The sequence below is a fragment of the Balaenoptera borealis genome (assembly GCF_965194805.1).
Source record: "Balaenoptera borealis genome assembly, chromosome: 4".
Taxonomy (NCBI): domain Eukaryota; kingdom Metazoa; phylum Chordata; class Mammalia; order Artiodactyla; family Balaenopteridae; genus Balaenoptera; species Balaenoptera borealis.
The window spans coordinates 31,220,471-31,234,145 of record NC_138861.1 but is presented as its reverse complement, the minus strand read 5'-3'; the positions used below and the strand labels follow the sequence as shown (position 1 = coordinate 31,234,145).

Here is a 13,675-nt window from a genome sequence, read left to right as displayed (position 1 = left end):
AAGAACTCTGGCCAGGAGATTGGCCTGTCGGCCGTCACACTTCACTAGCGGAGCGGGTTTGGCGAGGGAGAAGGGGCGGAGGGAGAGCCGGCAGCCTTCGACTCAGGTGCCATCCCGGGGTGCGTCCATTCACATGGACCCCGTCAGTCCTGCGTGTCCGGCCGGGAGCAGCCTGGGCTGTCCCCGATTTCTGAGTGTGGCCGGCACCGCCGTGGTCGTGTGAGAGCTTCTGTGCTACCACCCTGTGTGGCTGTGAGCACAGACCCACCAGGACCGTCAGGGAAGATGGGTGGGGACCCAAGGGGGGTCGAGCTGCTGTGTCTGGGGTGGGGCTCCCTTAGAGCTTCTGCCAGCATCCTGGGGCTCACTTGGCCTGAGGAGTCTCCAAGTGGACAGTGCTCTCAGAGGAACCAGTACGGTGGGCACAGGGCGTCCGCTGAAGGACACTTAGAAAACCAGGTGGAGGCCCTGGCCTGAGACCGGGCTGATGCAGCGGGGTCAGAGGGGACCCGCGGCACTCCCTCCAGGGGCCTGCCCCCAGGCTGACACACTGGGGGTTCCCCAGGGATTACCGGCAGTAGGTCTGGGGCTGGGGGGTCTATTAGAATCTCAGAAGATGGCAAAAAGGGGATTCCAACACTACTGTGTGTGTGTCTGTCTGTCTGTCTGCCTGTCTGTCTTTCTGTCTTTATGCGTTGGGCTCCCAGTGGTTGTGACCACTGCCCGCCTTTCCTTCACATCACCGCCAGGGGGCGTCCATGAACAGGGATGCTGGGCTTCCAGAGACTGGAGCCGCCTTCTCTTCCTGGCTTTCGGGTGCCCAGCCTGGAGCTGCTGTCCTGCCTCTCACCCACCACTTCCTGCCATGCACTTTACATGCCAGCCACCCCAGCCCTGGTAGTCCCTGCCACCTTCCTCCACAACCCGCTCTACTCCCACCCCCTGGAACCCTGACACACTGCCCCTGGCTCACTCCTGCTGTCACCTCACTTTACTGACTCAACTCAAGGCCACCTCCTCCAGGAAGCCCTCGGGGTCCTCTGCATCTTGACACCCCCAGCCTCCTGGGTTTTCCTTCTGTGTCTTTCCGTTTATTACATGTTTTCATCTTGCCTCTGTTTGCCTTCCCCACTGGTTGAGGTGCCCCTGGGAGTGGGACTGTCGCTCAGCCCATCCTGAGCCCCTCACTTGGGGCCTCAGGAGTGTCCAGTCAATGGTTGTTGACCTTCTGGAAGGCATAGGGGTATGCCACCTCCTTCCACTTCAGCACAAGCATCCTATGAGCCCAGCAAGCCCCATAGAGGAGGATCCCAAGGTAAATAAAGCCTGGTCCCGGCCTTCCAGGAGCTCAGAGGCAAAGGGGAGAAGCAAGTGCTGCCCTCCAGGGCCCTCAGCCTTGAAAACCAAAGCAAACCTTCTGAATCCCTCAGCTCAGCGTTTTCTGTCCTTCTCATGTTAATGGGAAGCTTCCAGCATGCCAGTTGTATAGGTAGCAGCACAGAGCTGGTGGTTTTCAGCACAGAGCTGATAACCCTCACAGCGCCCCTTACTCAACTCTAGCAAGACTTAGATGGGCAGCCTGGGGGCGAGGAAAGGGCAGCGGTTTTGGGGTCAGACACCCTCGATTTCCAGACCATGCTCCACCACTCTCCAACTGCATGCTTGAATAAGCCACCTGACTTCTCTGAGTCTGCTCACCTGGAAAGTAGTTCTAATAAATCATGACTTTCAAGGGCTGCTTTGAGGGTAAGACCCTGTGTGTGAAACTCCTGGCAAGGCCATGGCTCCACATTGGCAGCGGAGGGTCCGATGGTTTGCACACACCGGTCTGTTGTTCGTCTTGTCTGAAAGAACCCTGCTGAGCCACCAAGACCCACCTCAAACGCCACCTCTTCTAGGAAGCTCCCCTTGACCTGTTCTGCCTGGGAAGAAGGGATTTGTGTCAACCAAGTATCTTCCAGTTGCAGGAATCAGATAAGCCTAAGCTTGTTCTGAGAAGTTCCAGCAAGGCTACCCCAGGGCTCATGCTGTACCTTTGGGGCCATCTCCTCTCTGTCCACTCCCATCTCTGAGCCTCCCTGCTTCTTCTTAAACACTAGCCTCATCCTCTCCTACTACAGATGGCTCCCCCTTGCTGTTCGGGATGGTGACCCCAAATAGTCCCCCTTCCATTGTCCTCTCAGCCCACAATCACCCTTCTAGGTATACGGAAAATTCTCATGGAAGGCTCTGATTGGCTTTGTTTGGGTCACATGCTCACTTTGGAGCCAATCAGCATGGACATGATTTATTGCATGCCACAGTTGGCCAGCAGGGGGCGGTAGAGCACCATGATTGTTCACTCTCCAGAACCACAGGGATGGGGCAGGAGCCTTTCCCCAGGGGAAAGAAGAGAGCCTGGGGACAAGGGCAGCCAGGACCGTGGTCCCCACGTGCAGGTGAGGAAAATGAGGCTGGCAGAGGTGAAGCAACTTGCCTAGATGCAAGCCAGGGCAGGGACTGCCCTTTTCCCTGTTAAAAGAACCTTCTGGAATGTTAGAGAACACCTAAGAATGGGAGCAATGGGCCATCCTGTCCTGGTGTGGTTTGCAGGGCGCTGGGACCTGGTGTTTCGAGGTGAGAGAGACCCCTCCCTGCAGGTGTGGTGGGGTTCCCTCCCCCCCAGAGGTGTCAGCTGCATCCCTCAGCCAAATGGAAGGAGGATTAGCAGCTGTGTGGGTTACAAATAACTTTAATGATCTCACTCTCCCTTCCCCTGATGGCTCAGGAGAAGGATGGGTGTTGTGTGAAAGCGCCCACTGGGTCCTGTGAACTGTTCCCTAGAGAAATGGGTGGCGGGAGGGCGGCCTTCTCTCTTCTCTTGCCCCTGCCGGGAGGGAGGGAGGGGGCGAGGCCCCCCCCTGGTCAGGCCCCTTGGCACGCAGATTCCTTCTCTGGGAATCCGTCACCCACTCTCTCCTTCTGCTTCCCTAGTCTTGGGCTCCCAGTGAGACAGGTGGGTGGGGCTTCAGGCCACACGGATGGTTAGAATCCAGAAATACCTGTTGGCATTTAATACATAACAGGAGGTGGGATTTATTGAGCTCAGCACTGTTCTAAGTGTTTTACCTTGTTATCTAGTCCATTCTCACCAGGGGCTGGGGTCCCTCGTTACCCCATTTTATAGATGGGAAAACTGCACGGGGAGCTAGGAAGCATGTCAGGGGCAGAGCTGGGATCTGGACCCAGGTGGCTGACCCGACCCAAGCACTGTCCACACTGCATGTGCTTGTGGAGCGTGCCTTTGCCTTTGCCTTTTAGGCCCAAGTAAAGCAGGTGGAGAGAGAAAGGCCTCCCTCCCTGTCTTCCCCAGGTCACCCAGCATCAGGGCCTCCTGCCTGGCTCCTGACCCCAGTCTGAACTGGTGAGCTCCACTCTTTCCGCTTCACAGCAGCTGCTCTGGGCCCAGGGAAGGGAGGCCTTGGCCCTTGGGACTCTCTGACTCCCCCATCCAACGTGCTGCACCTACCCCCAGGCTGCTGAGCCCACCCCGGGCGGGGCTGGTATGGGTTTTAAGAGCTTCTAGGTGGGTCTGTGCCCCTGCAGGCTCTGGGAGGACCACCTCATAGGGTGGGGGTGAGGGACATCACGAGGAGAGGGGAGATGAGCAAGGGGTGAAGGAAGGAGAGAATCCACCTTCTCTTGCTGCTGGCTTGGCAGTGTCATCCCAGTGTCACCCAGTGTCCCAGGGCCAGGCAGAGCGGGCGATCAGGAAGGAGCAAAGGCAGGGGTCCCCTCGTAATGAAGCTCGGCCCCCCTGGCTCCATCGGCACTGACCTGTGCACAGGTCCCTGTGCCGGGGGCCCGCCCTGTGACCCAGCCTGATGCAGAGCCTGACACCCGTGCACGCCAGCTGTGGGAGTGACAGGGGGCGTCTGGCGGGGTCCCAGGCAGGCCCCCCTCTTGTTGTCTGCAGACAGGCCTGTTGGGCTTGCTGCCCCGAGTCGGGAGGTCAGAGTTCATCCTCACTGGTCACCCCCAACCCCCGAGGCCTCAGGAGTCCCTCGGCAGGGCGTGCACACGCATACACACACACAGGCACACAGACACACACGCACGCGCACGCACGCTGGCAACTAGCCCAGCGCACCCTCCTCCTCCCTGCCTCGGGCTCCTCCTCGCTCACCTTGCAGAAGGGGCTCCAGGCCTCGGTCCGGCCCTGCATGCTCACCTGGCCCGTGCTCACAGCCCCACTGTCTCTCCTGAACACGAAGACTCGGGCGTGGCTTCCCCGTACCCGCAGAGGCCCTTGGTCGCCGCCACCTGCTCCCCTGCCCTCCTCTTGCCCCTCCAGCCCTGCTGTGTCTGAGAGGCGGGAAGAAGGGCAGCGGAGAGTGCAGACCCGGGCAGTGGTTCCCCGGTGTCACCTCCCGGGCCGTGTGGGAAGGCCAAGGTCAATGCGACGAGCCCTGTCCCTGCAGCACCCCCTGCTCCCCCCACCCCATGCCCTGGCCTTGGGACACTTGGGCGCTGGCTGGCAGGATGGCCCCTCTGACCCCACCCCCAGCCTCACGGAGGCGCCAACCTCACCCCGCCCTCCTCCCTGTCTTCTGGCCCAAACAAGGGCAACCCTTGGCTGGCTGAGCCACTGCACTCCGGTGATGACCCGGGCGAGGGTCACACGCCTGGACCCCGAGGGGAAGCCGCTGGCACACACAGCAGCCCCAGGGCAGCCCCCAGAGACCTGGGCTTGGGCTTCAGTGACGTTTAGATGCCAGATCTTCTCTGCTTTGGGGGCATCTTCAAGCTTAGCCCCCTCCCTGCTTCCCCCATGGGCGGTGGCACTGTCGTGAAGTCTCACGGGCCATAACTTAGGCGACATCAGAGCCAACCCAGCCTTCCCTGGCGTGAGCTGACCTCTGAGGAGAGAAGGGGGGCTTCCTTGGGAAGGAGGGAGCAGAGGGCACTCTCCCCCACCCCCCTACCCCCCGCCAGCAGCGCTGGGGGGCTCCTCACGCCCACCCAGCACCTCCGCAGGCATGTCATTTCATCAGCAGCACTCGGGTCTATTCACACCAATTAAGGTTTTAGAACAGAAGAGAATAGAGCCAGAAAGCGCGTTAGAGTTCTCCACCCACCCTCCCTTCCTCACGTCCGGGGATTAGACAAACCTCTTAAAAGGCAGAACCCTTTGACTGCCACCTGCCACCACTCCCCAGGTAGTGTCCGAGAAGCCCCCTCCACTCACCCCTGGTCTGTCCCCTGTCCCCGTGCAGGGGGGAGGCTGGGCAGGTTGTTTCAGGCCTTCCTGAGTCTTCCGAGGGTGGCTGTGACCGTGTGTGACCCTGCCACGGCATTCAGTGATTCATTCACTCACTCATTCATTCATTCATTCATTCGTCAGGTACGTAGTGAGCCCCTACTGGGGGCAGGTACCTTCTGAACCTGCAGGTCTGGCAGTGAATGAGAGAAGCTTCTGGCCCTTCAGTGCATTTGGTTTACGAAGCATTTACTGAGTCTTCTCGTCCCCGGGGCATGGGGGGGTGGGCGGCTCTGCTTGGTCTGTTCCTGTTGGCTGCTGCCGGGGGTTGTCTTTCTTTCAAGGACCACTTCCCCCATAGGTGGCCAAGCCAGGCCCTGGGGACTCAGACAAGACACGCCTGCACGGGGAGCCCCCGCCTCTGCCGAGGAGGTAGAGGCACGGGGGGTGGGGGCTGCTGGCCTACGGGCGATTAGCGCTGCGAGGTGAGCCCGGAGGGGTCCCCACCTGCCCCTCCAGCTCCCATCTCCACCCTCCTCCACAGAGACTATACCTGGAGGCCGACCCCATGGGCTGCATCCACAGGCCTCTGTGCCCACTGGCTTCTGGCCAGGTTTAACCACTGGGGACCCTAGAAGGAGACTGAGGGTGGAGAGAGAGGCCGGAGCATTTATTCCCCCTTGTTTCCTGTCGTCTTGACTGACTGTGTCCCTTTGGGCACAGCTCCCTTCAGAGGACAGCCCCCTTCACACAGATCTCTCTGGCTCTGTCTCTTTCTCTCTCTCTCTCCTGTGACTCCTCTTTCCCCTCACCTCTCAGGCCTGGGGGTGGTTTCAAAATCTCCAAATGTACCAGTCCCAGGGCACAGCACTTTCCCTGTGTTCCCTTAGAACCTTCCAGAACATTTGCGAACAGTCTTTCTGTGGAGCGCCTCTCCAACCACCCAGTTGGCACGTGCCCTCTGCCCCCTGCTGGGGCCCAGGTGGGCCTCACCCCCTTCCGCCTGGACGCCCCTAGAACGTCTGCGGAAGAGCCACTTTATGGAAGGGGCTTTCCATCCTCGTTGCCCCAAGATACCTACCCATCCATCTCTGAACGCAAGGTCAGGGAGAGCAGTTTGGGTGTCGAGGGGAGGTAGCACTAACATGCAGATTGTGGCTCTGGTGGGAGGCCGGCCTCACGGGCACACGGCCATCGCCAGGAACCGCACAGCCTGGGCAGGGAGCTGCTTGTGGGCCGGCCCAGACTTGCCAGGCCCCAAGCCAAGTGAAAGGCCCTTCCTGTGAAGGATCAGAGGTCGGAGGGGCAGACTTATCAGTGAGAAAGGAGACAAAGTGCTGTACCAATCACATTAGGAGACGGATGTCACTCTACCCTCTTCCTCTGCTGGGGCGATCCCTCTCCTTGAGCAGTTTCAGGAACCAGGCAGCGGAGGGGCCTCCCCAACCCACATCCAGGCCATCACCGCCTAGAAAGGACCGACATTAAGGGATGGTCCACAGGTGAGGTGACAGGTGACTTGTAATGACAACTTGTCCATTCTCATGTGGGCCCCGGGGAGGTGGGCTTCCCTGGGTCTCCCATGAAGATGCTACAGGCTGGGGCCTCAGGTACCACACTCTCCTGGTGTCAGCCCAGGTTCTCCCACAAGAAGGAAATATGTTACGAGGACATATGTCACTTTCAGCCTGTGACTCCACATCATTCGGGGAGCCTGAGCACCTGACCCTGCACAGCCCAGCGCACGGGATTACTCCTGTGACTCGGGTGATACTGAAGGCGTGGCTCATGCGCATTAACCCTTGTAAACCGAGGGGGCCTCGTGGCTCATCTTGGAGCAATGACACCGTCAGGAAGCACAGTTCATCTCCTAAAGGGAGGAGGGATTCCAATCTGTCCGCATCTCTCCTGAAGAACATTGAAGGGGACCACTTCCTTACCCTCAGTATTGTTTTCTGGAATTCACTCCCACCTCCCCAGTTACTTTGTATGCCCCGCCCCCAGCTGCTCCAAAACCCAACCCCTTTCTCCAGGCCCAGGCCCATGTAGGTGGTATTCTTTTCTCTCCCATCTCTTACTGTGTAGATTAACATCCTTCCTCTGGTCCAACAGGAATCCCTTCTCCTTAGGAGAGGTGGGGAGTGGATAGACACATGTAGAATGCTCTTCAGCAGAACGGGGAGGTCTGTGAACACCTGCACATTGATGGTGTGCAGACAGTGATCGTTTAGTCACTCAACTATTCAGACACCAGGAGGGTCCTGGGTCCCCGCCAGAAGGGCACATCTGGCTGATTCAGGGGCCTGCCCTTTGTCAGCACAGAGTTTGTAGCCCAGTGTCTCCTGTGTTTATTTCCCTTTGCTCCTCTTCGCTGTTGCCTGGTCTTACTGAAAGTCTAGGGCTCTCTCTTTTGGACTAAAGGGCAAACAAAGTACAAGGGAATGTTTTTATGATGTTTGGGGCAGAGCATTAAACGGGTCTCAGTTCCTGGCCCTGTGTGCTGAGGCAGCCGAGATGTGAGGGAGGACAAGAGACCCTAAGAGAAGGTGGGAAGAGGCAGGCGTGTCCCCCGTCGGCTTCCCGGGCCATGGCCCTGCAGCCCCGGGAGGAGGGGCGGGCTTCTCTCTTCCGTTTCCTCGCCTGACGCCGCTCCGTCTCCCGCCAGCGTCATCATGACCGGGGCCTACAACAACTTCTTCCGCATGTTTGACCGGAACACCAAGCGGGATGTGACCCTGGAGGCGTCGCGGGAGAGCAGCAAGCCCCGGGCGGTGCTCAAGCCGCGGCGCGTGTGCGTGGGCGGCAAGCGGAGGCGGGACGACATCAGCGTGGACAGCTTGGACTTCACCAAAAAGATCCTGCACACGGCCTGGCACCCGGCCGAGAACATCATCGCCATCGCGGCCACCAACAACCTGTACATCTTCCAGGACAAGGTGAACTCCGACATGCACTAGGCGCCACACGGCCACGCGCGGAGCGGCCACCAGGGGGCGCCGGGCCGTCCGTCCAGCATCCCGGGGCCGGACCGCCTTTGCTGGTGATTGTTTGAAAACAGGAAAAAGGATTCACAGTAAACCGACGTGATTGTCGGCCTTGAAGTTCAGTTCTTTCATCCCGTACTTTAACCGCGTGCAGTCGTTCCCACCTTATTAGGATTTTTACCTCTGCGCGTTAATTTTTCACTCCACAGGTTCCTTTCTGGGGACGCGGGAGCCCCGGAGCCATTTCTCTCGCGCGCCTCACTGGCCCCAGATCAGGGCTCCGGGGACAGAGAACGAAGCTCAAACAAGCCAGCCAGGGATTCTTTTGATGATAAATGGAGCAATTGCCACTGTTTCAGAGCCGAGGGTCTCACCTTTTTGCTTTTTGGATCGTGAATTCATGCTGAGAATTTGGAAGCTCCTCTTTTAGGTTATTTTAATGTCTTTGAATATCCCAGGTCTGTTACAGTTTCTTGAGAGGAAGGGGAATGGAATCCCATGTGTGTGCCTGTTTTCTTCACCATTTAAACCACCCTTCGCGAGCATCTGCCCCGTGCTGGGCGTGGTGCCGGCCCCCCAGGCCCATGGGTCCATCCCTACAGCCGCTCTGTGGCTCTCCTGTCATCCTGCAACCGTCACTGGCACCTCGTGGGAACTCGTACTGGCTCCCTCCATGATCTTTCTGAATCTTCATCACGACCCTGTGAAGTGGTTGCCTATTCATTTCCTCCATAAATGCCAACTGTGCACTGAGTGCCAGGCTCTGTGCCAGGTGCCAGGGATTAAAGGTGAATAACTTGTCTTTCCCATTGTGCACACAAGAAAACTGAGGCCCAAGGCCTGCACCAACCAAGGGGGGAGTCAGGAATCCCGTCCAGGCCCTCCCACAAGGCCCTTTATAACCCACCATGTTGGTGGCTCATGTTAAAGCAGCATTCTAGCCTGGAAGCTTCTGGAAACATCTCTTCATGTTGTGAAGCAGGACAGAGCAGGTGGGACAATGACGAGGGTCCGGGGAGAATCGAGACACAGAATGCAGAAGACCCCCGGGGTGCCCCTTGCCTGTTGGGTAACGAGGAACTCCGCCCTCTCTCCACCCCACATCTGTACCCCAGCTCCTTTTCCAGATGCACTGAACTGCCTCCAAAAGAAAATTGCATGTTATCACCATTTTAGGATAAATTTTCTTCTATGACCCACAGTCCCAAAGGACACTTCCCCTCGGGCCACAGAGAATGCGGTATTTCCAGGACAGTTCCTCCCGCTCTGTCAGGACCAGATCGGCCCACCCGCCAACCACGCCCACTTGTCTTTGCCCTTGGAACTGGCAGCAGAACCACGTGGCTTGCATTCTGATTCAAAAAGCGGAGTTCAGAGGCCCGACCGAATCCGACATTTTTTTTTTTTTATGAGATGTAACCTAACCCAGGAAATAGGCCCAACCCGAGATTTTTCTCAACAGATAATGGTCTACTTTTGTGTGTGTCAAAGCACAGAACGCATGTGCACTCACTTCCAGCCATACGATAATTACACAAGGAAATGGGTCCATTGATTTTTTTTTTAATCAACATGAATGAAGAATGTTTGTTTATATATCACTGTAAAATCCAGGTGACCTGGACAGTATTATATGTACATATCTATTCTAACTAAAGTTAACAATCACAGGGATGGATTCCTCTTTTTCCCTTTGTAAAGAGGTTCAAAATGTGGTAAATTGTATAGAAATCTTGTTGAAGCCAAAATCCAGCTCTGAGGGCCTTACACAATTACTGGGGTATTTGGTGCGATCCATTTCCCTTTGTGATTCAGATGCTGAGAGGAAATTTGCATTTGCAGATAGAGGTTACTGTCAGATCGTAGATTTAACATGGACCATTTCTACAAAGTGCAAATCTGTATTCAAAAGGAGGTCTTAATACAGTTCCTGGTTCCTTACTCTGTTGTAAACTTTGGATACCAAACCAGAAAGGAAAAAAAAAAAAAGGGAAAGAAAGAAAAAGATCTTCTCAGAAGAAAAAGCATGTCTTTGGATCCCTGGAAAATAATGATGTCCAAAGCAAATTATGAATAAAATGTGTGTTGAGAAAAGATGCTGAGGGGGAGGGGCAAAACTAGACATGGCAGAAGGGCCAGTAACATAGTCACAAACTTTGCTTCCTTACCGTTTAAATTTTCTGCTCTTTTTGAATGTACGGGCGTTCGCATAGTCATTGTGAAGTTGTTGGGTTGTTTTTGTTTTTATTTCAGTACTCTCTGAGGACTGATCGCTCGGTGGCATCGGATAAGTGGTGGTAGAGTAGACAGGCCTGACCATTTTGGACTCTGTAACTCATAGGTGCATTCTTGTTTTCTTTGGTGTCTCACAAACTATCCAACTGTTGAATAAAATTATAAATATGTTAATACCAGCTTTTTCCAATAAAATAACAAATGTTACATGGAAAATGAGGCTTGGAATGCTGTTTGTTTTTAATGGGCCATGGGCCCCGTCAGGAGACACATGGAGGGTGGGGATACACATGGGAAGCCTGGTTCACTTCCGGGCTTTCCTGCCTGCAGCTCCTACGGCAGCTTTTAACCCTTCCGAGCTCTGATTTCAACACTGAGGAAATGGAGCTAATGATAACACTGACCTCGTGGTTTGGGGTCGCGAGGGGAGGGGCGAGATTAAATTGGATAAGGCCTGCAAAGTGCAGTGCCTGGCACGTAAGCTCTCAGTAACTGACAGTTGTCTTGTTTTGTTTTGCTTTGCTTTGCTTTGCTTTGCTTTGTTTTGTTTTGAAGCAAGGAAGCATAGCCCACCATGATTTTCAAATATTCTCACACTCTCCCCTCGCCTTTTTTTGAGCCTCACATCCAACTTGAGAATATGGTACAGATGAGGAAACTGAGGTTCAGAGAGGTGAAGGAAGTGGCTCAAAATCACACAGCTAGCAGGTGCTGGAGCCACGTGTCTAGTTTGGCCCAGTTAACTCCTAATACGGTTCTCCCCCAGCAGCACCTCCACACTGTGCTTCAGTGTCCTGGGGAACAAGATCTGGGAGGAGCCAGACCACAGGGCATCTGGATTGGTTCTGGAAGCCAGAGAGGCCCAGCCCCACATGCTGCGATGGCTGAGATAAGCCAGAGACTGTGTGGGGAAGCGCTTCGTGTACCCCATGGCTTCCCTGCTCCCCTCCTGGGAGCCCAGGCCTTGCCTCCACTTTCAAGAGGGCGTTTTAACTTCGGGCCCAGCAGGAGGAAGGAAGTGGCTGTCCTGGTGGGTCTGCTGGCAGGACTTTGATTGGCTAAGTTCTCCATCAACCACTCCACCCCAGGACAGAGGATAAAGGAGGAGAAAGCCACTTCCGGGCTGTGTGACCTTGGACAATGGGCTAACCTCTCTGAACCCCATGTGTAAATAGAGGGCGATGCCACTCCTTCTTGCTGGGATGACTAGTGAGGTAATAAAAAATACCTCATTAAACCCTGTGACCCCATTGTATGGGGGCTTTACATGTAGTATCTCGTTTAGGCTTTATGTTATGCCTTTTGTGGGGGAAGGGGGGGGAGTACTAGTGTTATACCCATTTTACACCTGGAGAAACTGAGGCTTAGAGAGATTAAGATTTAACTTGTGCCGAAATTCATAGGACTTGTAAGTTGAGGAGTCTGGATTCAAACTCAGATGGTGGAAGCGCCGGCGCATGGCAGATGCCCAAAGGATGGCGACGATACCGTGCCCTCAGCCCCACCCAGCACTGACTGAGCACCAGCTCTGGCCCTCCTCAGGTGTGATTAAGATTATGGACCTTGAGGTGGGGAGCGTATCCTGGATTATCCAGGGACGACCAGTCTGTCACATGAGTCCCAGAAGGTAGAGAACCTCTGTTGGCTGTACTCAGAGGGAGATGCAGCAATGCAGAAAGGGTCAGAGAGATGTGACATGAGGACTCCCCCTGTCATCGCTGGCTCTGAAGATGGAGGAAGGGGCCACAGGCCAAGGAGTGTGGGTGGCCTCCAGGAGCTGGAAAAAGCAAGGAAATGGATTCTCCCCTAGAGCCTCTGGAAGGAGCACAGCCCTGCCGACACCTCGATTTTAGCCCAGTGAGACCACGTGGGACTTCTGACCACCACCCGCCCCCCAGACTGTAGGAGAATAAGTGTGTTGTTTTAAACCACTCCAGTTTGTGGTCCTTTGTCGCAGTGGCTCTGGGGAGTGGACACACTCAGGTACCTTCATTCTGATCTCACAGCCAACACTTTCAGCAGACTCCTGCCCACTTTCACAGATGAGGACCCCAGAAAGGTCCAAGTACTCGCCTAAGGTCGAGCAGCAAAGGCGGGACCGGCCTCCACGTGGCCTTTCTTGGGGGCAGCCAGGGTGGGGCCTTGCTGGGAGCTCCGAGCAGTGCTCAGGGGCTGGCAGCCAGATGGTAGCACAGAGCGGTGTGGGGCTGCTAGAGGGCCAGGGCCCTGCGGGGAGCGGCACACGCGGACGGGCCCCGGGCTGAGCTGTGGGCAGGCCACGGGGCGAGCACTCCAGGGGCCACGTGAAACAAGGCTCAAACTCTGCTCCCCTCCCCAGACCTCTTCCCAACTGCACACCATCCTCTGCTCAGATGAAAGCAGAGCCATCACCCTGTTTCCCCCGAGCCCTGAGCCTCTGAGGCTCCTGACACCCCCTGGACTATGCCCTTGAGCCTTGGCCTGGAGTGTGGGCCCCTCGGTGGCCCGCCCAGCTGCCCCGTCAGCATCCTTACCCTCCACATTCCGTGTCATTGTTGTATTAACAGCGGGCACTTCTGAGCCACGCGCTGCACCAGGCACCGTGCTGAGGGCTTTGTGTGCATCATCTCATTTCATCGGCAAGTCACCGTAAGAGAGGATGCTGTGATTTCCGTATTTTACAAAGATGGAAACTGAGGCGCAGAGAGAGAGGGGTACCTCACCCAAGGCCACAAACTGGGGATCCGACCCCAGGCAGTGTGCCCCCAGGCTGGGTCCTGGAGTCTCCGCCACCCGAGCCACTGCAGGGTCCCGTGGGTGACGTCTGAGGGGTGTTTTCGGGCCACTGTTCCTGCTTGTCCTCTGCTGGGAACTAACTTCGCAGCCTGGAACGGCAGGCTGGGTCAGGGCCCGCAGAAGTTGAACCACTCAGCGAAACTTTAGCAAAGGCTTACCAGCTTGGAGGGATGGTTTCCTAGCAACAGAGAAGCCTTTAGAGCTCAAGATAATTGCCCGAGTTGTGAGTGATTCATTTAAAACAGCCGTGTCCTCTTTTAAAAAACAAAGCCCCATTGTCTCTACCTGGATGCTGTTAGAATTTCACGTGGGGCCCACACAGTCAAGTGACAGGATGAATTTCAGAGAGGAACTGACATCTGCAAGAGGCAGCAATATTAGGAGGACAAAAGTAAAAATAAAAATGGAAAGGAATCCATTATTAAAATTATGCAAAAAGATG

At 55.9% G+C, this 13,675-nt stretch overlaps 1 protein-coding gene across 7 annotated transcripts in view; it reads left to right on the top strand.

Moving 5' to 3' along the window:
- The window catches only part of PPP2R2C (protein phosphatase 2 regulatory subunit Bgamma), a 164,978-nt gene that overhangs the window by 128,785 nt on the left and 22,518 nt on the right, over positions 1-13,675 (top strand). For 3 of the 7 annotated variants that reach the window (XM_082389868.1, XM_082389869.1, XM_082389873.1), the window contains one exon: positions 7,905-10,674. The exons of the other annotated variants lie outside the window; for them this stretch is intronic. In XM_082389868.1, coding sequence (XP_082245994.1) covers positions 7,905-8,196 — 292 coding nt within the window. In that variant the 3' untranslated portion in view covers positions 8,197-10,674. Of the gene's footprint in view, positions 1-7,904; positions 10,675-13,675 lie in introns of those variants that run through there. 7 annotated transcript variants of the gene reach the window in all.